This window comes from Diuraphis noxia, unplaced genomic scaffold, assembly GCF_037042655.1.
Source record: "Diuraphis noxia isolate RWA-SAM2 unplaced genomic scaffold, SU_Dnox_SAM2 contig0001, whole genome shotgun sequence".
NCBI lineage: Eukaryota > Metazoa > Arthropoda > Insecta > Hemiptera > Aphididae > Diuraphis > Diuraphis noxia.
The window spans coordinates 26,194,451-26,221,788 of record NW_028301711.1 but is presented as its reverse complement, the minus strand read 5'-3'; the positions used below and the strand labels follow the sequence as shown (position 1 = coordinate 26,221,788).

Here is a 27,338-nt window from a genome sequence, read left to right as displayed (position 1 = left end):
AATTATGTTGGTTAAAACAGAGTCCTGAAACGATGAATTCTTAAATTTAATGATGAAGCATGACCACGACGACTCGATATTTTATTTGACAGGGATTACCTACAACAATTTTAGAAACAAATAAAGAATTAAAAGAATTACGAAAAAAAGTATCAGCAAAGCATCATTCTCTCCCAGCTCCGGCCCACGAGCGACGCAAACAAAACCCATTTACACAAAATCGTTTGGTTTTTTTGTCAATGTTTTTTAGTAATTTTAGTGTAAAATAGAATAGTTAAAAGATCATATATATAATCATATATTTTTATGGTATGACATGTCAGACAAATCTAAATTACATGTCAAAACAATTATTTGAACAGGGTAATTTAAATTTACAAAACTAATATTTTACTTTGATAGCCAAATTAAATATAAAACCGATCTGACATACCCTCAAAAATATTATTCTCCACATAATATTTTTTAATATGTGATTTTATTCAAAGATTACCTACTCAGAAATCATAAGAATGAGTTTTATCCATGATGCGCGTGGGTGTGAGAAAGTAAACAAATATTGTGCTGTAATACTTTTAAAATACCTTTGTAGTAGGAACCTACATCAAAAACAAAAGTAAGTATATTAAAAAATCATTCAGCACAGAACAGAATTATTTAAATACTTTCACTTAAATATTTAACAACACTGACTATAGGTAACAGGCACCACCGTGTGCTAGGTGGCGGTGTTATTTTGCTAACGATAAGTTTAAAGATAGCATTTTATGGCATTTAAAATTGCATAAATATGCTCCCTTAAATATCGTTAAAAATGTACAAAAAAATCAAATTTAAATATGAAGAAGAAAACCAGACATATATTAACTATTGGATAAATTGTGTACTAATTATTATATATAGGTTGAAGGCCCCTACTTGTTAGTAAAATATCACTTACCTACTTAATATTATTATAATAAATTACTTAAATTTTGAATTATCGTTCTACGGTAATTGCAGCCGTCAATAAAATGACAAAGAATCCGATCGAAATCATCAAATGAATAATAGTTTAAAATTGCAGGTATATCTAGTGCAAAAATATGGTGAATGCGGTGAGTTAAATTGTATTTTTAATATGAATAGTACCTATATGTGGCTATGTATAACATTTATTTGTGACTTGTGTACCTACTTACTAAGAATAAAACCTGTATGTGGTTTGTCATTTATTATTTTTAATTTATATCGAAAAAAAAAAATTAAAAATAATCATTCTATAGAAAGGTAAGTAATAAGTATATCATAAAAATGTTAAAACTAAGTAATCTGCAGATAAATAAAAATAAATCTTATTAAACATATAATTATAGAGATACTTCTGATGTGGAAAATGAAGCTACTTTAAGTAATGAAAGTAGAACTATAATAATAATATATTATATAAAATGTAAAATATAAACTATCGTTTCACATTCTTAAATGGTAGCACCAGGGATCGAAACCGTTTCATATTTTAACCGTTTCGGTTTCGGTTTTTGAGAACGGTTTTCTAAATTTTTTGGTTTTGGTTTAGGTTTTAAGATTGGTTTTTCATACTTTATAGTTTTGGTTTCGGTTTCAAAAAAGGTTTTTAAAAAAATTTATCGGTTTCAGGAATGGTGTTTGGAACGGTGTTTTAAATTTTTATTATATTTTTCTACATCTAAAAACCGTTGATCCATTTTTTATTATCTATCTATGAACTATTAAGGGCTGAGCCTAAAGCCCTAAAAATTAAAATATCCGGTATAATAGGTAATAATAGGTATCCGATTTGTATACTTTTTGTAGAATTTACATACAATATGCCAAGTTATGATCAACAGAACTAATTTCGTATAATATTTATTTATTTATTCATATGGCAATACTTGTTTTTATAAAAAATAAACCACAACATATATATATATATATATATATATGTACAGCTAAATTATTAAGAAAAGCTAATACATTTAACTGTGGATTCCAGTGTTTATTTAAACATAAATATTTATTTATAAATTATGATTATTGGTAGGCACGTAATTACGTTTTACTTCATAGGTAATAACTATAAAAACAAAAAAACTGTCTGTTAAATGTATAAATAAAATAATAATTTGTAAATACTTAACAAGTATTAAATATAATATGTAGATACTTTTGTAATCATGTAGATTGCTTTTGATGTCGGTTCCGGTTCCGGTGTTCAATAATGAAAAAACCGCGGTTTTAAACGGTTTTTGAAAAACCGGTTTCGATCCCAACCAGAGTGTCACGAACCTTGTTTATGGTTCCGTGAAATTATTTGAAATATATTTAAAATAATTAAAATATGGCTAGTCATTTAATGCTTATTCGAATTTCAACTTCAGTGTCTTTTCTGATATATGATAGGATAATCTAGTTGGAGTATTTCAGAATTTAATATTGAAAATTCCCTCTAACTTTCAAAAGCAATTATACGTGGTTAGGTAGGTACTTGACAAAATTCTTTTTCATAATACCTAACGATAATTTATTAAGTATTCTGTGTTCATAAAAGTTTCCTATATTTATCTACAACTTTAAAATTGAATACAAGGACTAAAAAGGTTTTCCTACCTTTTTTTAAGAAAAATAAAGTATATCTACTGGAAAGTTAAATTAATTTTTCATAAATATTGATATGCTCGTGGACAACATTTGAGACCTAGAACTTTGAACCATCATATAACACACCAGTGGCGTCATTTGGGGGCTGGTTGGGTGTGCGGTTGCACCCCTCACTTTTAGAATGTTAGAATTGGCCTGCGCCTTACTGAAGCCTAAAATAATGCACGAGCCACGAATGCACAATTATTTATATGATTAAAATCAAATAGTAATAGCCTTTTTTTTTTTTTTTTTTTCCTGTTTGAACCGATGACGCCGCGGGAACTGCTTTCGCAATACTTCCGCGACGCCGCCATCGTTTATTTGAAACAAATAATTATACATACGTGGGGGTAATCCAGACAGTCTCCGAATTACCCCCCAACATAGTCCTAAGTTATACATAAGAAAAGAGAATACATGATACATTTTTACATTTGACCTCGACGTGGTCTTCCCGGGCCGACCGGAGTCCGCCGCCCTTGAGTGGTCGCTCTCCCCTGTTGAGTTGCTGCGATGCAGTGATCGCCGTCCCTCCCGTGGTGTCACAGGTGGGGGATGAACAACGTGGTCGGTGACACCTCCGACGACTCGCGGTGGCGAGTAGTGCGAGTGTCAGTCCAGTTGTTCATCTTGAGTTCCCGTTTGCGCTTCAGACTAGGTGAGCTCTTCTCATGTTTGCTGCAGTCCTGTTGTGAGCCTGGTCTTCCCTTTCGTCTTCCTCCTTGGTGGACATGATGGATTCGATCATGCTGGTGAGAACGTGACGGGTCGTTTTAGCTTGTTCCATCAGTCTTCCCCTGGCGGCGGAATCGTCGGGCAGGTCAGTCGGAGGGGGACCGCACAGGATGTCTTCCACGTCGCCGGCGTTTGGAGGTCTCTTGAGTATTTCAGTTAGTCGGGCTCGGTCGTCCAGCCACCTTGGACAGGCAAACAACGTGTGTTCAGCCGTGTCATCTGGGTCCATGCAATAGCAGCAGTAGCTGTCGTCAGCCCGATTCCTTTTTGCAAGGTAGCTGTGGAAGCAACCATGTATACTGACATCGCCTGGGTCAAGTGATACGTCATTACCGGCGTGGGCTTCGCCAGCCATCGTGAGAGGTTCGGTATCAATCTGTGGATCCATTTTCGGCTGACGGCGTCCGGTGTGGTTGCGGTCCGATCCCATCTGGATTGCCAGTAATAGCCGGTCTATAATGTATGGAAATAATTGAATGCAGGATAATATACATATACGTATGTATATCTATTTTTATACGGCCTGGTGAAATTTCAAAATGGCCTGCTTGAAACTTCGCACACCCGAAAAAAAAACCTGAAATGACGCCCCTATAACACACACCGCAGTGATGATTGAGGGAAAATTATTTTGTCTCGGCGTGTTGTTGTGGTGGAGGTAAATGTCCGATTGGGTTTTATCGTTACCTCCGACGCTACCGCTCAGCAGTGTGCTTACCTTCAGTGTTACAAACAAATTCAAGACATATTACGACGTAAAAAAATAAAATATTTATTTAATATTTTCCCACAGCTAATAATTTTCCGTCGTTTCCCTCTGTTATTTAATATCTATCATTATTGCACATTGTTTAAATATTATTTTATTCACTCCATTCGGCCATACATTTTTCTTTACCGTCACAACTTGCCATCATTCATTGAAGAAACTGAATCGTTAACTATCGTAGTAGTAGTAGTAAACTAGTAATAAGTAATAACTAATATAGCGTATATAGTTACCTAACCTATCGATTTTTAATATTAATAGCTTATTACTAAGCATTGGGCTGGAAGTAGGCGTAGTTCGTAATTCCTAGGTATCAAATTTTTCTTCCTGGAAATCTTGATGCTTGTCCAATTTTATTAGCATTCGCTATTCGGTGCTAATTTTATAGGATATGGTCCAAACACATAATTCTATCTAATAAATGGCTGGATTTAAATTCAAATGTTTGTTTTAATAAATAGGTATTAAAAAGTTTATCTGCTGGAAAGTCAAATCAATTTGTCATAAGCATTTGAAGTTAAAATTTGTACCGATTTTTTATACAGATTAAATTGTTTTTTGGAAATCCATAGTTTTTTCAGTATTTCCACAAACTCGTCGAGAATTCTTTTTTAATACAATCAAAAATTTCGAAATTGTTTTGAGTTTCATGATTTTTTATTGGAAAATAAGACACTCTTTAAAATATATACATTCATTCAATAAATATTTGTCATTATAATATTAATTAATAATTATTAACAATATTAAGAGGCTGAAGTTGATGAAAAAAAGTAACTTTTATACCAGAAAGTCAGACAAAATTGGATAAATTTGGATAAACGGATTTTAAGTTTTTAAACGGATTTATTTTGATCAACAAGTTTACTAGGTGATTGTAGAAGCGATTTTTAATGTTCTTAATATTGTTCTTGAAAGTGTCATATAAATAATATTTAAAAAAATAATCACATTTTTACTCTTCGATATTTCAGTTGAAAAATAGATATTCAAAATCGCCTCTACATTTACCTAGTAAACTTGTTGATTAAAATATAAATAATTAATTTTATATTAAAATATAAAATCAGTTTTAAAAATCGAAATCTGTCAAACTAAATACTTTCAGTTTTGTCAAATCTAGGATAAAAAACCCGGAAAAAAATCCCCATAGCTTGCTTTGTAGAGTTTGAAAAGTTTACTTATATTTAGGTAATTATACATCTTAACCCTTTAAAGGGCATAATTCTATACTTACTACAGACAAAAAAAAGTGATATTTTCCAATTTCTATAGTCGTTAGGACATTAAAAATTATGTAATTCACAACATCCCTCTATCAGGGTAGTTCTGAGGGGTTGTTTTTGAGGTGGTAAATATATTTACCACTGCTCATGTATAATTAAGTAAGATGGTATATATATTGACCACAGACCATTCACAACTTTTTTATATATTATGAACTAAATAATTATATAAATATTAATTTTTTATTAAAAAGTACAGAAATCAACAACAAAATCATTAAAAATAAAACAACAAAATTCAAATACTTCAACGTTTAAATATACCTAATAAATAAGTAGGTGTATTAAATGTATTATATACAACACAATAGTAAAACTTTGAACTAATATTGATAAAAGAAATAGCTCAAACACATATTATATACTAATTAGTTGAACTTATAACAGTTATATCATATTCAGGCTTTTTAAATTCAATGTTCAGACATTATAAATAATTACAAAATTCTCACAAAGCAAAAGTAAATATACAACAAAATATTGCTATTTTAAAATCATAAAAAAAAAACAGAGCTACAACATTTTCAAACCTAAGTACTTTTGTAATAAATATGTGTACATAGTAATAAACAAAATAGTAAAACTTGAACTAATAAATATAAAAAGAAATAACAAATACATATTATAAACTTATAACATATTCAGACTTTTTAAATTCAATGTTCAGATATTATAAATAATTACAAAATGATGCAAATTCACGAACCGTAATCGACGTAATCGAATGTAATTAGTTTATTTTCACGACCCTATCATATTTGAATTTGGATATTATCTTTTCGAAAAGGAGCGAAAAATAGTTGATAACTTCATATCATGTAAAATTTTCCCGTGATTTCGAAAATAAAACTATCGTCGGTATGGCAACACTGGTTGCCTGATAAATAAAATATTTCAATTATTGTTAAGAACAATTTCGCGTGACCAACAAGTGAGCAGTGGTAAATATACTTACCACCTTTTTTTTTTTGTTATATCTACTGACCAATGTAGTCTTAGCAAATTAAACTTATAATTTGTTTATGATAAACATTCTAAGAATACATTGACACCATAATTGGACACTTAACATCAATAATGAATGTCATATCGCACATTTATTGAAAAAAACTAAGTGGTAAATATGGTTACCACTAATCGCTAAAGGGTTAAACGGAGACAGCAAATGTCGGTGTAACGTCATCTCAATAAACGCGATTTTGATGTAATACCGACTGACCAATTAGTTTGCGTCCAGAACGTATAATAGCTATTAATCGCATTATTTATTTATTTATTTATGTTGTATATCAACGGGTATAATATACCCTTTTACAATTTATATAAAGAAAACATATCAGATAAAAACTAAATATGTGTAGTAAATCCTAACAAAAACAGATAACAAAATATAAAAATAATATTGAATTAAAAGTAATATATATATATTATATTATAGAGTAATATATATATATATATATATATATATTATGGACAGATAATGACTTCATCCACGTATCGAAATCAATAAAATAGTACGTTTGACAAATAATAAAATGATAAATGATCGGAACAAAATTTCTTAAGCCTAGAAAAATGTTATTGGCGGTTTATTTATATTAACCCTCCTCGAGCCACCTATATTGCTAACGATAAATTATTACGGTTAAACCTTAGGCGGTTACTATACTTCTCTAGTTCCTGTATGTAATGCAGTATAGAGTACCTTGTCTCTAAGTAATTTTATATTTCTGTGATTCTGTGTAATTATGGAAATAATTAAATCCACTCAAGGAAATGACAAAGTTTGTTTTAAAGATTTTACTTACGTACGTCAAAAAGATTGTAAATTTTTTATTAGACGGAGATGTTCTAAAAAAAGTTAAAATACAATAAGTAATTAACAATTAGTGAATGCTACTGGTTGTATACTGAACAATTTTAAATTATAGAATAATTGGTTCATCATATAAAAATATGTATCTATGATGTAGGTATAAAATTAATCATTATTGACAACAATTTATTTTGTGACCCGCATAATTTTCTCATTATTTACGATATTTGATGTCGATGACGCTTATAGGACATTTTGACCGAAAAGGATTACAGATTAAACTCGCACACACTTTTGTGCGTTTACTTTGAACTTTGCACACACAAGTCACTTTAATGTTGTCATGTTAAATCGACCTCCTTAAAACCCGGCCGACTGCAGCCCCCTTGTGGATGGAGCCTGCTCGCGTTTTTGTTAAGGGGCATTATTTATGCAATATATAATTTGGTTGCCACCGATAATGTCATTCGTATAAATGTATTATCGTATTCGTGGTCAATGATGACTAGTTTGAGTCATAGATCTTATACTAGTATAAAGGTCTATGGTTTGAGTATAATTTTATGTGGATATCCACAATGGCTGTGTTGACCAAAAATGAAAAGCGTGAATTTTTTGCTCAAAACACGTTTTACAGGAAATAGACTTTCAACTAAGTAACTAACTACTACTACATATAAATTGTTTTTTTAAATAATAATTAATTAATATTTTATTATTAATATTTAATCCAAGTTGGTTATATACTATCATATAACTATATAAGACATAAGAGGACACACTCATCCGTCTTATAAACGCACAACATATCAAGAAGTGTTTTGCGTGGGACTCATAGTTTTTCATCATCCAGTCTAATGCTTCCTGAGCAATAGTCAATAGTCTTATTTCTAACTAGTAATATTTTAATTTGTCATTACTAGCTAATGGTATAATTTATAAAAATAGGTTAGAGGGACTATTATTGTACGAACCCATAACATTTTATTAATCATTATTTTAGATTTATAACTGATGGGTACTAAAAAATATAGAGCAGAGACTATTAAATTATTTCTGTGGTGCTTTTTATATTATCCTTAAGATCAATGTGTATAATATTTATTATTATTCCTTATTTTGTTTTGTTTAATTGGTTGTTTATTAAGAGAATAATATTTTTTTAGTTTTATATCCCATGGTAGTTACCAAATTCTATTGTTGTTATAATATCTTTATATATTTAAATATTGAATCGTTTAATATTTATATTTTGTTATGTACCTGTAATACAGGAAAGTTTAGACATTATTCAGTTCTTCATGCATTTGAATAATGTGAAAAAATAAGTATTTTTGATGAACCATAAAAAAAAAAATGTAAAAAAAAAAATAGAATATTAAAGTTTTATAATCAAATTTTATTCTTAAATTATTTTATGTTATTATTAAACAAATTTTATAAATTGAGTTAGTATACTTGCATATTATACATTTTGCACCCAGTTATATTTTTAATGCTAGATGAAATAATGACAGAATTTTTTTTGAAAAACATGTATTTTTTAAAATTATTTTGCAATTTGCCTGTTAGATTATAATATTTATGTATTTTTTAAGCAATTATTAATTTTAAATTAAACCCATTAAAGTTCTTCAGAGTTTCTTTTTTATTTTAAGAAATTTTAATTATCAGTCGTAATAGATAAATTGTAGTTAATTTTGCTTATCTCAAATGTTTTAGTGCATTATACTAAACAAACCAAGTCTGAATCTGATTTTAAAAATTAATTGAAACATCAATTATTACATAAATATTAAAATGTAGAAAATATTCTTAAAACAATCAAATTTTAATATAATCTGTCACAAATGTTCAATATGATGCACTGCCAGTTTTGCACACATCTATATTCTATTCAAAATATAGTATTTTTTATATTTTTCCTTACCATATCAACACTAACATCTCAATAATAAACACTCTCAACTAAGATTCTTTTGTTATTGAAAATAAATAAAGAGACAAAAACTATAATTCTCGAGTATATCTCTACCTAGGTGCTAACCTGTAATTTATGATTAATGACTTATATTGATTTGTAATTGGCTGAGGATTTAAATTTCCCTGTATTTACACTAATTCATTGTTGTTAAAGTGGCGATTGCAACAAATATTAGGTATGTTGTACAGCTATTTAATGTTAAACCTATTTTAATATGGAAGTTTTCTTTTGTATTGATTTTTATATTATTTAGTAAGTACCTAATAATTAATATCTAGACTTGGATTTTTAATGTGTTAAGGGGATTTAGTATAGCACAGAGTAGGTTTTAATTTCAATTTTTAATGTAAAATATAAGCAGGGCATGTTAACTGCAACATGAATTTGCGAGTTTTTTTGGTTTCATCAGAAAATATCCTAAGAGAGATACAAATTTGTTTCATAACAATGATGATAAATTGATAAAAAATTAATAGTGTATGTTTTTGCGTGTTTTAGGTGTATTGTCATAGTTGGCATCAATGCATCATATAGTTGATTTTTTTAAGTTATTGAGCATATATTATTTATGTTAATTCAGCAAAATCGGTTTTCATGAAAGTTAATATAAATTGGATCAATAAAGCTTGAATTCATTTTTATTTACTTTTCCAAACATGTTTACAAAAATTAGTATTTTATTAGTTTATATTTATTTTTGTATGACACTGCAGTGTTTTATAAATTAAATTTTTACTATATTTTATAATTCTCCCTATTAAAAAAATGCTTATACATTTATTTTTCGTGCATACTTTAAGTTTTTTAATGCATATAAATGTATATTTCTGAACTTTTAAAGGCATATTTCAATGCATTTTTACCAGTCTTAAGTTTAAAAATGCATGCTTATTTAGTCTTTTTTTTAGGTATGAACTTACGACGAGTAGCCCGAGTAGTTTGTGCATACGAGACGTGGATGCACAGTACCTAGTAAGTGATAATTTATTTGTATCATTTGTATATTTATGTGACTATGTGTAGGTTATACAAAAAGTATGAATTCAATAATTTGCTAAATTAGACAGAGATGTTCAAGAGTACTTGTACATCATTTGGTAATCATCATAAACAGCAGCTAAAATATTCAATTTCTAACCGTTCATTTACAGGAGTTAAATATAGGCAATATAAGTAACATGTAGGTACTTGGATAGTGTATATTTCGTGAGCATAGATCGATAGTAAATAATCATTATAGCGTGACACTGATTATAAAGTGTAATTTTATTTATTTATTCATAGGCAATTAATTAAATATTTAAGGTACTAATAAAATATAATAACAGTTTTATAATTGTGAAAATAAAGTAATCGTTGGGAAAAAAATCTACATTATTTAATATTAAGTATAAACGAATAGTAATTTTACTAGTAACTTGTAATAGGTTAGGTTAGTAATAAGTATTATTTAAGTTTAAATTAACAAACATTATTGTTTTACGAGAACATATTAGATGTTAGGTACAAATCCAGTAGGTAATCAAATTGTGACTATTGATTTATGCCCATTTGATTTTTTTAAAACTATTCTGTTCACATTCATACTTCTAAGAGTGGATCATCAATTAATAGTCTACATCAAAATCTACTCCCCATCCAATTAACTTAACAGCATGTACTCCTAAATATGTCGTGTTTTCAGTTTTTCCATTAACACCTGCAGTGGACGAAAGTCATAAAACACATTAAATTGTGTATAATATTTACAATACAATAATCTACAAAGACACAAAATATGGATTGTATCTATAAATTAATCACATTTGTAATTGTAATTCAAAAAGTCATCGTAAATATCAGACGACGCTTCAATAGGCCCGTAAACTTGCACGTCCATTTTTTTGAATAAAGTCGAATATAATGAATTAATGATACGCGTCTCTAACTGTATAATCATAAAATATAATCATGATGATCAGTTAGGATCAATAAACAATAAAGGAATGTCATTCAGGTCAGAGTAATATCATTAGCTATTACTGTTAACAATAGACTTCTTACTGTTCTTAGTTACTTGTGGTTTCTTATACTATTCACGTGATCACTGTTGTAGTTGCAGGTCTAAAAATTCATCTGGATAAAGATAAAAATAACAACCCTAAATTTTATCTAAGATACAGATAGAAGATGAACAAATCAAATTCATCTAACAACTTGATGAAAAATAAAAATATTTCATCCAGATAAATTACAGATAATTTACTATAGAAATTGGAAAATAACTAATTTAAAAAAATATCCTAATCCGTTCTGTATAAGAACATGCGTGTACGTTGATTTTCGTCTTAATTTATGACATGTTATGTTTTACGAGTATGTATCACTAAACACTATATCACGAACATTATTTATTATTTATATTAATTAATAATTTTATAAAGGTAGCGATATAACCGATGCTGAACACGAAAAAAAATAGAAGGCTGGTTCAGCTTTATTTCTCAATAAATAATATTATATTTTATATTCTATGGAAATTTGTTTGACAGTGATTATAAGTGGCATTTATAACTCGACTGTTTTTAAAATTCGTGTTTTAATTATTAGGTACCTACCTACCTATATAAGTATATTTAAAAAATATTTATACCATTTTGAGAAATAACATCAGTCGTGACAAACAAGTAACACCAGTAATATAGGTACTTATATAAATGAACTAGTATATTATTTTATATTTATTTAGGTATAACCAAACACAGAATGTCAATAAATACCTAAGGGGATTGCAAACAGTCAGTTGTTAAGGAGTTCAGTATAGACAATAATATGGGCGGGACCCGTTCCGCCCAAAAATGACGCTCTCCGTTTCACCCGGGTACCCGTTTCGCCAAAATTTTATTTTTATATGATTTCCGTTTCGCCCAGAGTAGTTTAGACCAATTTAAAATTAAGTTGGAAATGATTATAATATTTGATTATCATTTAGCGTTATTTGAACCGAAATTATTGTACTTATAATTATTAAACATTACCATATCTTTGTTTTTTTTACTTTTTAAAAACACAGCCATTTTAATAAAATTTGTGATATGTTTACACGTCATGTAACATATACGCACTACGATCAAATCTGATAATCTTTTTTGTTCATTAGGTACTTTTATAAGTTTTAATTATGTAATTTGTTGTATGGTTATGTACCTACCTTTTCTATTAGATAAGATAAGCTACAGTGATGATGCAGCGCATTCATAAATTCGTAGGCATCATATTTTTAGTGCGCTTTATAGATTTTGATCGATTTCAATTCGATAACGACTGGATTTCTTATCTGTTATCGATTCAATGTATTATCATTTATAAACGATATTTCTTTTGGCTTTATTTTCTTAACTCAATTACCGTAATTTTATTACTAAAGGTTTTATAACGTTCCCTAAAATATAATATTTGACTGAACTATTGCCAACTTTATTTTAAATTGGTCTATACTACCCTGGGTGAAACGGCAATCGTATAAAAACAAAATTTGGGCGAAACGGATACCCGGGCCAAACGAAGACGGTCGTTTTTGGGCGAAACGGGCTGCGTCAAATAATATATGTGCGAGTCATACCGGTGTGTGCGTAGTAAATGATCATTAGTGTTAGTGACACTATCGACAAGATTGGGAAGCGTTGCGAGCGGAGGTCCTGAGAATATATTATATTATTAAGGGTGATGATATCATAATTAGTAATTACACATCTGTTGTTGTATAATAAGGATTTTTTTTTTTTATTGATTTTTATACGAAACATCGGATTCTATTGTAATTTCAATCAGTATCATCAGTCACTTTGCCAAACTAAGGATGATGTTGGAAGGTGATTCTTGAGTTAATTTAAACAACGTGGAATTCTTCTTAGTTAGATTATTTGATTATTTATTATGACAAAACATATATATTTATTTATAACATGAAAGTTGAATTTATTTAACAAGTTAAGTATTCTGAATGACTAGAATAAATTCGGTTTGACTTGAATATTTTCTAAGTTCAGAATATTATTTATAAGAATTTTTCCAAGTTCAATTTAATAAATTAAAGAACAGACTGGCGTGAAGGTGCTCTGGCTGGTCTGGTCAAGTCGCGTCTGAATACAGGCCGTTTCGGGATCTCTTATATAGTGCTACCCTCTACTCCCCATAGTCTACTCGTCCTTGTCGCTACTCTCACGGATGTGGTATAATCATCTAAACTGACGGAAATGCCACTCGCCCACGTACGAGCTAAATGCGCATCCCATGTAGCTGCAGACCTCGATAATTTATGTTAAGTGTGTAAAATTTTTAAAGTTTGATTGGCTGAAATCTACTACCGACATTTTTTAAAAACTTAAACGATCTCCACACAACACCGACAAACTATATTTCCACTATTACGCACTCTACCTAAATATTGTCTGTATTTAAAATTGTCGAGTATTGCCGGCCATTTATAACTCTCAATTATTTTAAAATCCATTATTATGATTAATTAAAAATATTTTAATAATTTAATAAAATTGCAAAAGACCACTAAATACCTATTAGTAAGCACTCTATAATATGTATACTGTATACACAAGAGACAAGACCGACTAATTAAATAATAACGAGTGGTGACTAAAGCCTTAAAACATGTTAGCATGATTGTTGCGGTATATCTATTATAATATTATCTTATCTTATCCGTCAGTTAGCACTAAAATTAGTGTACGATTTTAATCACTTTAAGTTTGGGGTATTTTTTATGTATAATAACCGAAAAAGTGAGCGGTAATATATCATAAATCTTTTTTTTGTTATTAAATTCACATAGACAAGTGCTACATGTAATTTATTTTTAATTTTGGAAAAAAATAAAGATACCTATTTTATAGATTTTATTTTTCTAAAAGTTTTGAACTTTCAACATTTTATTTTCATTATTTTCACAATTTTTAAGGTTAGAGATAAAACACCAAAACACTGGTTTTTATCCAGACGGCGAGTCCCCTAGGGTTTATCCTCACGGGACACTCTGTATAATTGAAGACCGAATTTTTAGACGTTTCTAGCATTGGAATGTCGTATCCATTCGTTATTATCCATGGGAATATATTAAATCAGTTTTTTTGATTATTTCGATTGTTATGCTCATCGATTTTCGGGTTAATAGGTGGGACCTTCTTTGTCTCTAAACAATTCAAATACTGCTAATAACTGTTTCTATAAAAAAAATTTAAAAAATGGAACAAATGATTATTTACTTCGGTATTATATGCATACTTTTAGTTATTATGCTTTATTTATAATTCTGATGTGTAAATTATAATTTATAAAGATTTTTGAAAACCATGAAACATAATATATAATAAAAAAAAAATTTGAAATCCCAAATACCATTTAGATTCCGAGTGAAGTAAAGAATGTATTTTGTATTTGTATCTAAATAAATTATCGAAAAACGTGTTGATATCTATTCTTTTATTGTCAAGTGTGTTTGTAAATATTGTTCAGTCCTAATTTATTTCCGACGTAAATTTTCTTTATTTATTTAAACACTTGACATTTAACAGTTAATAAAATAAATTATAATAACTAAGTTTCCATTAGTCAATAGTTATAGTAATCATATAAGTTATGACTGTTTACACGTAGTATAAAGTGTATGATGAGTTCGGTATATACTAGGTGTATATTATAGTTTATGTTATGATTTATGTGATAATTTCAATAATTTTGACATACTTATTAGCTATAATTAGCTATTATGAATTCAGCTATAAAAAAAACTAGCTACACTAATAATTACCAAAAATCTACCAAAAAAAATGTCTAATTACTCTAATTAGTTATAAGCTTATCAGTTGAAGTTAGATGAAACAGCTAAAGAGCTAACAGCGTTTTGCAATACAACCGGGAAATATTAATTTAAACTTATTCCAATGGAAGTTTTCAATGGTCCTTGTAAATATCAAGAAGCTATAGATAAAACTATGTCTAACTTAAATTAAAAAATTAACGTAAATTATATTGATAATTGCACATGTTTTGAAAAACTTTTTGATGACCACTTATATTCTTTAAAATTAACTCTGGAAAGATTTAAACAACATAATTTAAAATTAAAATTTTTAAAACGTATATTTGGGTACAAGGCGTTAAACAATGTAATTGATTGCAAAGGTATAGGTCATACAGAGACAGATTTGGGACTTAAGCAATTACACAAGTAAGTTCTCAGACTAACATAAATCAATTAGGTACGTAGTTATTTAGTATTGCCAAATTATTTTCGCCGGTGCATCCCGAATTTTGCTTAAATCGATTTTCCTTTAACTGAGTAAGAAAAAAAAACAAGAAAAGACAGCATAAAATGGAAAAAAATTAATGAACTAACCTAACCTAAGAATGTTTTTTTAGTCTAAAAAATAACAAAAATATATTTCTGAACAAAGGAATTAGTTTACATCTACTATTACTTCATCAGACACTCTTAAATGTCTGAGTACACCACATGAATTAATAGAATGGTTGTGATTTAATTTCAACTTAACTAATGCACAAATAAGTGGTGTATCTTTTTTTAAAAATCTAACATTTTTATACTGCTACAAACCATAGCAGTTGAGTGATCAGGAGAATGCTCAAGGGAAGGGGTTTAGGAGGTTCAAACCCTTCCATGGACCGTTGACAAACATATATGTACCTATATATATTATGTACTTACATGCAATCATAACATTATTGACATCAATACCAGTGGCGTAATTACGGGGGAGGATTTGGGTGTCGTATCCCCCCCACCTTTTTTTTTTAAGATAGATTAACTACATACCTATGTACTTCATTATCTAATAATATTATTATTATTTTTTTTATATAAATGTATATATCGAAATCAAATACTTCAGCGAATTAATAGCCTATATTTTATACTTTATAGAAATAATACAAAAAAACAAATCCTTTATGCTAGTTGTACATAAATACTTCATACCAAGTTCGTTTTAAATGCAGCCACGCAAGTTTATAAGTATCACTATTGCAATTTGAATATGTTTTGTGTAAGTTTTGAGTTTTTTTATGCATTGTGTAGTGGTACAAAAATAAACCACCGAGCTATATAAGCTATATATATAGCATAATATTTAACAACTTACTGACAAATTTGTTTACCTAAGTATATTATTTATATGAATCAATATAATCATTTAATATTATGCCTGTTATATGGTTTAATGTTTGTCAGATTTTAAAAAATGGAAAAGATTCATTGAAGAAAAAGAAAAATGCCAATATGTTAAAAATACAGCTGTAAAAAAAACTCACAGTAAAGAGTATATTTACTATTTCTGCCATAGATCGTTTGCCCCTAAAACCTCAAATAAAGTAATAAATATTTTGCAAAATAACTTATGAAGATCCTAATGAGTGTTTTTACTTTTTATTATTTATGTATGTCTATTGTCTATATAGGGGTGTAAAAATTCCAAAAGCAGTGGATCTGTTAAAACTGGTTCAGTATGTCCATCAAGTATTAAAGTACATGTAAATAGTTCAAAAGTGAATGTACGATATTGTAGTACATATATGTGGCATGATATGGAAATAGGTAAACAAAGATTGTTTACAGAAGACAGAAGTATGATTGCAGGTACTTACCATTATTTAATTTTTGTTTTAATATACTTACATACATTATAGACTATATAATAGTGATTTGTAATTTAAAATATTGATTACCCACTCTGTATAATATTGCAATGATTTATGTTCAGGAAAATTGGCAATGGGTGTTCCTGTCAACAGAGTATTAGAAGATATAAGAGCATCAACAATTCAAGGAGACTTAAAACGAATTCATTTGTTAGAAAAAAAAGATGTGCATAACATCAAGAGGGATTATAACATCACATATTCTACAAAAAAGCATGAAAATGATGCGGTTAGTGTCAGACTTTGGGTTGAAGAAATGAAGAAAAAAGGCAATTTAAATCCTGTTTTGTACTATAAACATCAAGGGAGTATAGATAGTGATGTTCCTCATTTTACAGTTAATGATTTTTGTTTAATTATAATGACTCCATTACAATCAGAACTGTTCATAAAATTTGGCAACGATAAGGTGTGTGTTGATGGTACACACGGGTTGAACGGATACAGCTTTCAACTGTATACAATTGTTGTAGTTGATGAGTATGGAAACGGGTACCCAGTTGCCTTTTGTTTTTCGAATAGATCTGACACTGATACTTACAAGCATTATTTTCAATGCATTAAGAACACTATTGGCACCATTAATTCTTTCATTTTTATGTCTGATGATGAGCCTGCCTTTTATAATGCCTGGTGCTCTATAATGGGATGTGCTGTTAAACAGCTTCTATGCACATGGCACGTACTAAGAAATTGGGTAAAAAATTTAAACAAGATTAATGGTAATGAAAAAAAAAAAAATTATTTTTAAAACATTAAAATCACTTATGTTTGAGGTAGATAAAACTTCGTTTTTTGTTGAAATTGATCAAGTTCTAAATGATCTTTTAAAAGATCCAGACACAGTTGACTTTGGAAAATATTTTGGAAAATGTTATTCAACAAGAGTAGAAAAGTGGGCAATGTTCAACAGAAAACATGTGGGGATAAACACCAATATGTACTTGGAATCATTGCATAAAAACATTAAATACTGCTACCTTGAAGGGAAGCACTGTAAACGTTTGGATATGGCAATTAATGCTCTAATGTCACTTGTTCGTGATAAAAGTTTTGAAAGAGTAATAAAGATCTCAAAAGAGAAGAGATCATCAAAAATAATGCAAATAAACACAGCTCATAAAAACAGTAAACAAATATCTCAAGATATGATCACAAAAGTTAATGATTACTGGTTAGTTATTTCTGAAAATGATATCAATGTTCAATACAAAGTTGAAAAGTTTCAATCTTTTGATAGTTGTGCTTTGCAATGTGAAGAATGTCAGATATGTGTACATTCCTACAAATGTTCATGCATGAATAATATTATTTATTTAAAATATATGTAAACATATTCATGCATGTCTTAAAACAGAATTGAAGATTATGACTCAAAATGAAAAAAACATTGTTCCACATTCACATGATTTAGTAATTGATAATAGTTTCATTCAGACAGATACAGATAAAATAAATAAAAAAGACTGTGAGATTAAAAATAAAATGGAAATTATGTGTGGTATGTTTAATTGTTCAAATTTAAATGAAGAGGATAAAGACTTTGTCATAAAGCATTGTGATAAAATAATTTCAACACTATCCAAGGGCACAAGATTTAAAAAACCAGTCAATGAAACATTAAAAAAAAAAATTGAACCACAGGCACGCTTTTGGACAAAACAAAAAGTGCAGAACCATCAACCTGCTCTATCATCTACAGAAGCTAAACATATAAGGCAATCTTTAAAAAACATTACAAAATACACTTTAAATGTCAGTTCAACTCCAAAATTTGATCATTCTTACATAAAAGATTAATTGTTAATGTTATTTTTAATAGGTATACTATTTAGTATTTACCAACTGCTATATAGACATGAAATAAAATAATCATATAGTGTAGTTCAATAATTTGTATTACCAAATAAATTATATTTTTGTTATGATTTTATGTGATCAAGATAGTGATTGCTGTTATTATTGGAAAGAAAAATTAAGAGTAAATCCTCAAGAATTGTGTACAAATGTTTGAAGTTCAAATTCTTATGAAATGTATATTCATGCATAAAATAACAAAATTGGTTTTATTGTTCATAAAGTATTAATTGTAGGAACTCAAGACTTTACCTACTCAGGAACTTAAACTATCATGGTCTACACTCAATACAATTTCAAAATATTTAAACTAATTTTAAGCTATTTTAAAATATACATCTTCATTTTTATAAATTAGTTATAAAATTAAAATTATTTTTCATTAAAACAACTATATTTGTATTTAGGAAAAAATATATATAATAAAAAAATACTATAGCATGTAATTAAATTATAATACAAACATTAAATGATTATAAATGTCAATAAAAAAATGTCCACTTGTCAAAAGGCTTGAAAACAAAGTTCCTTGTAAGTTGTTATTATAGCTATTTAAAAATATTAAAGTTGCATACACAACATTTTTTTAAGCATTAATGTTAAAATTTGGATTAAATTAGATAGCTAAATGAAAAATAACAATTTAGTTATTTGATTGAAATTTAAAAATATTATTCATGGGTAATTTTAAGAAACTTTTAAGTACCAATATAAATAGGATTATATTTTACACACACAATGGCATTATAATTAATAACAATTAATTCAACCTATGCTGTATATTCAGAACTTGTATTTAGTATTGTTTTGTTTTTAATTATGTTACACTAATAAGTCTCAGTAGATATTAATATAAAAAAAAAATCACCCAACATCCAACCACCCGCCAAATGTATGTGTTGCTTCAGCAGCACATATACCATAGAATAGACGCCACTGGTATTACTTATTACATAGTTTTCTTCCGACTGTCTTTAATTTTAATTAATGAAAATTGTAAAGGTCCAGATACGTACAGAGGGTGTTCGGCCCAGTGGGAATAAGGGGTACATGTAATTAGAGAAAATAGGAACTTAAAAATAAAATATTAAAACTTAAAATATTTACTACTTAAAATATTTTTATAAAAATTAAGAGGTATCCTATTATCTCTCTATTCAAGCCGCAAGTAGGTACTGTTTTATAAGTATATTTACTAAGGAATAATAAGTAGGTATTTAAAAACAATATAATGAGTTGTCAATAATATTAAAAACATTACCAATAAATTCTCTGCAGCTGTACTTGTTTGATCACCCTAAAATTTAAACAAATATAAACCTAACTAAATAAATATATTAAGTTTTAAATAGAAGTACCACTGAACTAGGCTGAATAACATTTTTCATTTTCTTTATTATTTATTAATGACAACTTGCATTTATAACTATTCCATATTAAAAATTACCTATAATACCTTTACATAGATTTATTCATTTAATCATTATTATTTTATTTTAGTTTAAAGCTTAAAATTTACATGGTTCAGCCAGCCTGTAGGCTATTCTCACTGTCCCACCTGGCCTGTCCGCCTCTGCTTATAGATATAGGTAGTATAAAAAACTGCTGTCTTCAGTTTTTTGTTTTAAACATTATACTTATTATTTTTTTATTATTTTAAAAGTTGGTACTTTCTATTGTTTTAAATAGATAAACCAAAATGATATATCAGCTACCTTTATTAAATAATTTCTTATTTAGACAGAAAAAAAAACTTACTATTCGCGTTTTGTAATGCGTTTTGTTAACTTTTGTATAATATATTAATATGGTTGTCTACTGTTATCAACAATGGTAAAATGATAAGCGGCATAATGACGTCATGGACAGTGAGACATTTTTCCTGCTATGATCCATTCGTGGAAGCTGAAGTAACAGTACAGTTCAAATCCTCACGGTCTTTGTACTTGTAATCTATAATTTCATATGACACTGATGTTACAAAGAGTAGCTGGAATGGAATAAATTAATAAAGTTATACCGGCAACGCCACTTTCTATACAACCCAAAACGTTAATAACATAAGGCGCAATTAAAGTCCATGTAGATGGCATTCAATATGAATTCCGGCACATTAAGTTCTGTATATTAGAAATTTCAGAATAGTAATAATGAATCATATTATTAGCAAAACTTCCATATAACATTATTTTCTGTTTGACAAATTATTTTTGAAATCTTGACCTTCATTGTTTTTTTTTGTTCCCCATGCAACTTTGTTATATGGAAGTTTTACTGTACTTATTAAATTATAATATTTATAATCAATGGTTAAACTAATAAATTCAAAAAATTATGTACAAACTGGATTGATTTCATTTAATCTTTTTTGAAACTTCTCTATAGTTGCTGGACAACCATGAAGATGAAATGTAGGAAAGTTCAAAGGATTTAATGGATCAACTTCAACTTCAACACATACATGAATATCTAAAATAAAATGTAGATTGTTAACATAATATACTCAGTATTTCTGATATAACTATGTGACTAATTAACCTAGATTAGACTAATGTTGGAGTTAAGATTTACGTGCTTTAAAAATATAAAAATGCTGATATTCTGTATAAATTTCAAAAATATTGTGTTATGTAATTTTAATACAAAAATATAAAATACAGATTTATACGGAAAAAAACACAAGCTAAAAATGTATAAAATATGATCATGTTAATCAATAGACAATAGATATTAAACAAAATCGTATATTTCTGTTAAAAGAAAACAAAAAATGAATCGAGGTATTAGAAAATTAGCTCAATAATATTATGATCTAAATGATTTTGAAATATCAATATGTTTAGTAATGCTCAAAATCTCCAAAATATACTAAATATAATATCATATTTTAATTTTCGGGAAGTGCAACTGATTTCTATCTCACTAAAGTAGACTTTGGGCTTTCCTAAAAAAATACTACAACATTCTAACCCAACAAATTATAAATCAATTACATCATAGCTGAACAATATTCAGAAATAAAAATAATTATTCTTACTTACCAATAGGTATTCTATAGTTAACATCTTTAAAAGTATAAGATCCTATAGTATTACAAGTGCTGATAATTTCGTGGTGAACATTCCAAAAACTGCTTAAATCATTAACAACATTCTTAAACATTTCAAATAAATTTAAAATAGTGTTCATCTAAACAAAAACATAATTCTAATATACTTAAAATATTAGGTAAAAACCAAGCAGACATTGGGAAATATCTTTTCCCAAAAGTATATTTGCATCTAGTCTGTAAAATCATGATTTCATTTTCCAAACGGCTAATAAACAAAAACTACATACAACTTTTAATAAAAAGAATAGCTAATACATCTTAGGAATGTCAAAAAGTTCTACATAGTTCACTAAAAAGTTTTGAGGAGTACTTGAGTCACTTAATTATGTTTTAAATTGTCCTATTCTCACCACTCAAATTGAAAAATAACTTAAATTATAAAAATGAAATTGGTATTGTATCTTATACAAAAATATTGAACACTATATGGCTAGGGGACAGCAGGGGGTCAAGTTAAAAAAACCATAATTGTAAAAAAATACATTTAATACTGTATATATTTTTAATTAGTGATATAATTTGCAGATTTTATATATTATATTTAAAAAGGCTGTGATTTTGTCCAGTATATATTCCGAAGTGAGCAATTTTTGCTAATATGAATTCAAGCTTTCTAGAAATTTTCAATTATAATTGCAGGCCAATACATTTTTTTCCAAGGTTTTACTAATGTCTTATCATTGGATTTATAATAAATATTACCATATTTCCAACAACACATTTATAATAAATTAAATATTTACCTTCAAAAATAAGTTTAAGACGATTGTAGGAACCATAGTTTCAAAATATAATGGTTGTTTCTTAATCTTGGGATATTCATCAGGTATAAAAACTTTGATTAAATGGCTGTGCCTACGCATATCTAAAACGTTGAAAGTTATGTGTTTTAGATTTTCATCAATTTGATGTACATATCGTCCATATAAATTAACTTCTTGAATCACATAATAAAATTTTTTATCATTATGTGCATTGCTTAAATTTGACAAGTATGTAGAAGTATCTTGTTTCCAAACGTTTATCTAAACAATAAAAATAATTTATATCAGTCCATCTGAGAATTTATTTATTTTCCAAAAAGCATAAGTTCTTGGCAAATAGTGAGACCATTAGATTATTTTATTTTTAAATAAGCAACTTTTACGGTTTATAATTTTACTACAAAGAGATCAATATTAGTTGTTTTCATATAATTTGAATATCGTTAAATTTATTATAGAATTCAATTAATATCGTTCCTAAATCAGGATATAAAATTGATAGGTGGAAACATATTAACAATCACCTTTGGTCAGGTTTACTAAAAATGTTTATACAAAAAGACAAATAAAACAAGACTTGTTAGGTAAAATTATTGAATAAGAGGTAAAGATACTATTATTTTTTGTATGTAGTTAAACAATCAAGTTCACAAATAATAATTCATAAGGCATAACAAAAAAAAAAATTTAATATTCTATAATTTTCTGAGACACAAATTTAATTAAATGTAATAATAATCAATAATATATTATTATTATTGTTAATAGCTACCTATTCCTTGTTTTAATGAATAAATTTAAAAACAATTTGTAACATCCAAATTTTCTAGAGCCAAAAAGTCAAACGGTTTCATGATAAAAAATTAATATATTTTAAATGGACTAATTCCTTGTAAAGAGTCTCAGCTATCTACCAAGTGCTAAAAGCTTTATGTACAAAGCCGCCAACGATTAACATTATATTATATAAAAAATATTTGTTCATATATTTTGTTGTATTTATAAACATTTTAAGTATTTTGAACTTAACTCTATTTAAATTTAGAATTTAGATGGACCTTGGGTAAATTATTAAACAAAATATATAAGATTATATTACCAAAATTGAAATTAATTCCTTTAAAAACTCTGATAATGAATGTGTTTTTTGTTTAACCTAAAGACAAAAAAAATATGTTAAATTGTTAAGTAAGTAATAACATTTAATTTTGATTACAGAGCATATACAGTAGAAAATAATTTCAAACCATTCAAAGGGCAAGTAAGTTTTTCAAGTTGAATCGTTATTTAGTTTTATACGGTAAAAATAAATCCTTGTTTAAAATAAAAAGCAAGAAAATATATACTTTAGTGTTTTACTTGTTTTAAGCTGTATAATATTGTAGTGATCTTGTCGCCTACAGGTATCAGTAGTTAAGGATGATGTTTGGAAGGTGACTCTTGAGTTAATTTAAAAATTTAAACAATGTGGAATTCTTCTTAGTTAGATTATTTGATTATTTATTATGAAAAAACATATATATTTATTTATAACATGAAAGTTGAATTTATTTAACAAGTTAAGTATTCTGAATGACTAGAATAAATTCGGTTTGACTTGAATATTTTCTAAGTTCAGAATATTATTTATAAGAATTTTTCCAAGTTCAATTTAATAAATTAAAGAACAGACTGGCGTGAAGGTGCTCTGGCTAGTCTGGTCAAGTCGCGTCTGAATACAGGCTGTTTCGGGGTCCCTTATATAGTGCTACCCTCTACTCCCCATAGTCTACTTGCTCTTGTCGCTGTTCTCACGGATGTGGTATAATTATCTAGACTGGCGGGAAATGTTACTCGCCCATTTGAAAGCCAAATGAGCATCCCATGCAGCTGCAGACCTCGGTAATTTATATTATTATTAATATTATTATTATGTAAAAATATATATTATGATATTACATTATAACATTGGTTCTTGGAACTTTTGTATTGATGTATAACCCCACACCGTGTATACCCCTATCAATGATCTTTTATAGTCGTATGACCACATGATTTCGTGTTTCCCTAATGCTAATGATTTCCACGAAATGCTTTCTCTCCTACATTTACAAAGTTCGTCGCACCCTTCCCTAGCTTGGTGCGGCTGGTACCTAGTTGACTGTGAACTATACAATGCGGGACGCTAGACCATAGCAATATATCTCATTCCAACCATTGTTCATTGTAGTGATTCCTACTTTATATTTTAAGTTAAAAGTTTATAAATATTATACTGATAGACATTATTGGTATAACTCACTATTTCTATTGTTTCCTTAAAATCAAATTGATGGAAGTTGAAGGCTTCAAGTTCTGGAATTTGAATTTTTAAATTGTCCAGTAGTGGTATATTAGGGCAAGAGATCTCTACGTAAAAACTATATGCCTGCAAGTATTTATTTAAGTTTATAAATTAAATTATTCCACATATGAAGTACATGATTGAATCATGCACCATCAATCATGTCCAAATTAACTTACGTTTAACAATATATATCCTTTCCAAGATTTGCAATTTTTGCTTGGAATCAACAATGGAAAGTTCTCCCACATACTTAGATCAATCATGTTGAATTGTACTGATGCACTGATGTACTGTAATAATAAAAAATGAAATAATATTTATACATTTCTTTGTAAATCTCTATTCAGAAGTCAGTACTCGGTACTCACCTACGTTAATTGAATTAAAGTAACTAAACTTATTATGCTAAGTTACGTTTAACATAGTTCGGAATTAGTACGTTATTTTCACGAAGAAAGGTAGTTACTTAATTACTTTACATAAAAATTAGTGATAAGCGAAAAATGATAAGAGTCCGACAAATGATACTTGATGGTAAACTAAATAAATAATGAGAGGTATCTATAAAAGTACAAAAATTATTGAAAATTGAAATCAAGCCGCGTGGCACTCCAGGTAGTGGCGTATTTAGAGAGGGGCCCACCCCCCTCTTGGTCCGTGTAGTTTATTGAATCGTATAACACAATACCTTTACTCAGTACTCGTATTATACTATATAATAATTAAATAATGATTTAAAAAAAAAACAAAAATAGTAAATTGTAAATCCGCAGTGTCGTGCGATTTCAAGTAAAATATAAATATTAATTAATTAATATTAATTATCAATCTTTCATTAATCATACATGTATATATGTAAAAACATATATGTATTATGTTCTTTAGGATCATATGGATTTAAATATACACTTATAATAATTACTATGTATACATTAATCAGACACATGCCTTTTTTTAACGTTCATAATCGCGTGGCGGTCTATTAGACCATATTTTTAAATATGCATAACATATGTAAAGAAAGTTCATTTTTTTTAATTCAAAGATATAATTGGTTATTATACGATAAATAAATATGAATAAAAATGTAATAATATAAAAATATATAGAAATTTAGAAAGAAAAAAAAATTTAAAAAAACCTAACGGTTTTTAAGGAGTTTATCAAAGAGTATTATCTTACAGTTTAAGGATTAAGACATTAGCACCTGACAGTGATAGATTTAATGCAGGGACTCACAAACTGTAGTATGATTTACCCTTAGGGTACTCAACATTTTGGTTACTTGGGGTAACTCAAAAGAGGATGGTTAAGGTTTAAATTTTAAAATGTATGTATGTCTTTAAATTTTTTTATATATTTTAGTTTAGTAACTGTGAAAAAGGGGTACTCAATAAAATAAAATGGTAAAAACAGGTACAGTGTTCATTAAAGTTTGAGAATTCCTGATTTAACGTACAAAATAATATTTTAATGTATCTAAAGAAGAATTTTGTATTTATTTGTTCATTATAAGTATAAAATTAATGTTATTCTAATATAGGTTAAAAAAAAATTAAAATGTGTGTGCCATTAATTGTTAAATAATTAGTCCATGAAACTAATACTTAATGATAAGTAGTTATCTAAAAGAAACATATTTGTTAAATTATTTAATTGGTATGAGGTTAATGTAAAATAACCAACTTTTTTTTTTCATGTTGTACTTTTATTACTCATATATACTTTATTCACAATAACGGCGGTACCAAACAGTCGACTTGTGCTCATGTACGCGGCTTCATTTCAAAGCACTGGTGTACTGTGGATCAATTGGGTAGGGGAAGTGTTTGACAATATCGAAGACGAAAAATTGTCTCTGCCCACATAGCAAATTGAAAATATAACCTTCTACAGGTTTTTTGTAAAATATTTAATTGAAAATATTGTTGTATTATTTTCAAAATATTTGATCACCATATATTTGAAATGAAATGTAACTAAAACATTTTAAAAACGTTATGTATCAAATACCATAGTACCAAAGGCCATAATTATATATAGGCCTGTTATAATATTTTAATTTTTTATAAAATATATCGACATGTATAAAAATTAAAACCAAAATAAACGAGTTTATAAGTCGTAATAATAATATGACTATTATAATATTATGCCTGTTATTGCTCTTGTTTTGAATAGAGTATAGTTGTAAATATGATCAAATTAATTTTAAGAATGACTTTTAAATACGTAAACAAAGATTTCTTTGTTGATATATCCAAGAATTTTCTACATTCTCAATAGATTTTTTTTTATGCTATTTAATTCCTAAAGTACTTAACCAAATATTAATT

The 27,338-nt window shown here is 27.8% G+C and overlaps 2 protein-coding genes and 1 pseudogene across 9 annotated transcripts; 1 reads left to right on the top strand and 2 right to left on the bottom strand.

The window, feature by feature from the left end:
• Positions 1 to 2,905: 2,905 nt before the first annotated feature.
• Positions 2,906 to 20,689, bottom strand: LOC149060405 (uncharacterized). 2 transcript variants are annotated; one of them, XM_089217574.1, is made up of 3 exons: positions 20,559 to 20,689; positions 20,062 to 20,097; positions 2,906 to 3,831 (listed from the first exon to the last, which is right to left on the bottom strand). In XM_089217574.1, exon 3 carries the CDS (start codon positions 3,806 to 3,808, stop codon positions 3,293 to 3,295), a length of 516 nt encoding a protein of 171 aa, XP_089073700.1. In that variant the 5' UTR covers positions 3,809 to 3,831; positions 20,062 to 20,097; positions 20,559 to 20,689; the 3' UTR covers positions 2,906 to 3,292. The 2 variants fall into 2 exon arrangements, with proteins under 2 accessions (XP_089073700.1, XP_089073701.1); XM_089217575.1 differs by lacking the exons at positions 20,062 to 20,097; positions 20,559 to 20,689 and adding an exon at positions 3,899 to 5,770.
• Positions 6,936 to 19,419, top strand: LOC149060406 (uncharacterized; annotated as a pseudogene). The gene is made up of 5 exons (XR_016189808.1): positions 6,936 to 8,146; positions 10,142 to 10,205; positions 16,477 to 16,616; positions 16,704 to 16,881; positions 17,006 to 19,419. The product of XR_016189808.1 is annotated as an uncharacterized LOC149060406 (transcript).
• On the bottom strand, positions 20,501 to 25,603 carry LOC149060404 (uncharacterized). Of its 6 annotated transcripts, none has more exons than XR_016189810.1 (9): positions 25,371 to 25,597; positions 25,179 to 25,292; positions 24,958 to 25,083; positions 23,776 to 23,832; positions 22,656 to 22,937; positions 21,842 to 21,989; positions 21,141 to 21,269; positions 20,821 to 20,920; positions 20,501 to 20,753 (listed from the first exon to the last, which is right to left on the bottom strand). XR_016189810.1 is itself a non-coding variant. In XM_089217570.1 (8 exons), exons 2-8 carry the CDS (start codon positions 25,263 to 25,265, stop codon positions 20,724 to 20,726), a joined length of 855 nt encoding a protein of 284 aa, XP_089073696.1. In that variant the 5' UTR covers positions 25,266 to 25,292; positions 25,371 to 25,599; the 3' UTR covers positions 20,501 to 20,723. The 6 variants fall into 6 exon arrangements, 4 of the variants coding, with proteins under 4 accessions (XP_089073696.1, XP_089073698.1, XP_089073697.1 ...); XR_016189809.1 differs by having other exon boundaries at positions 21,145 to 21,269; positions 25,371 to 25,596; XM_089217570.1 differs by lacking the exon at positions 20,821 to 20,920 and having other exon boundaries at positions 21,145 to 21,269; positions 25,371 to 25,599.
• Between the last annotated feature and the right edge of the window lie 1,735 nt (positions 25,604 to 27,338).

What these genes read in the sequence shown, in the direction of transcription:
- LOC149060405 (XM_089217574.1), bottom strand. Translation starts at nt 3,808, where the DNA reads ATGGGATCGGACCGCAACCACACCGGACGCCGTCAGCCGAAAATGGAT.
- LOC149060404 (XM_089217570.1), bottom strand. Translation starts at nt 25,265, where the DNA reads ATGATTGATCTAAGTATGTGGGAGAACTTTCCATTGTTGATTCCAAGC. An exon ending in AAGGATATATATTGTTAAAC is followed by an intron (nt 25,084 to 25,178) that starts GTAAGTTAATTT and finishes AAATACTTGCAG; the next exon opens with GCATATAGTTTTTACGTAGA. An exon ending in GATTAAATGAAATCAATCCA is followed by an intron (nt 20,754 to 21,144) that starts GTTTGTACATAA and finishes ATGAAATTATAG; the next exon opens with ATTACAAGTACAAAGACCGT.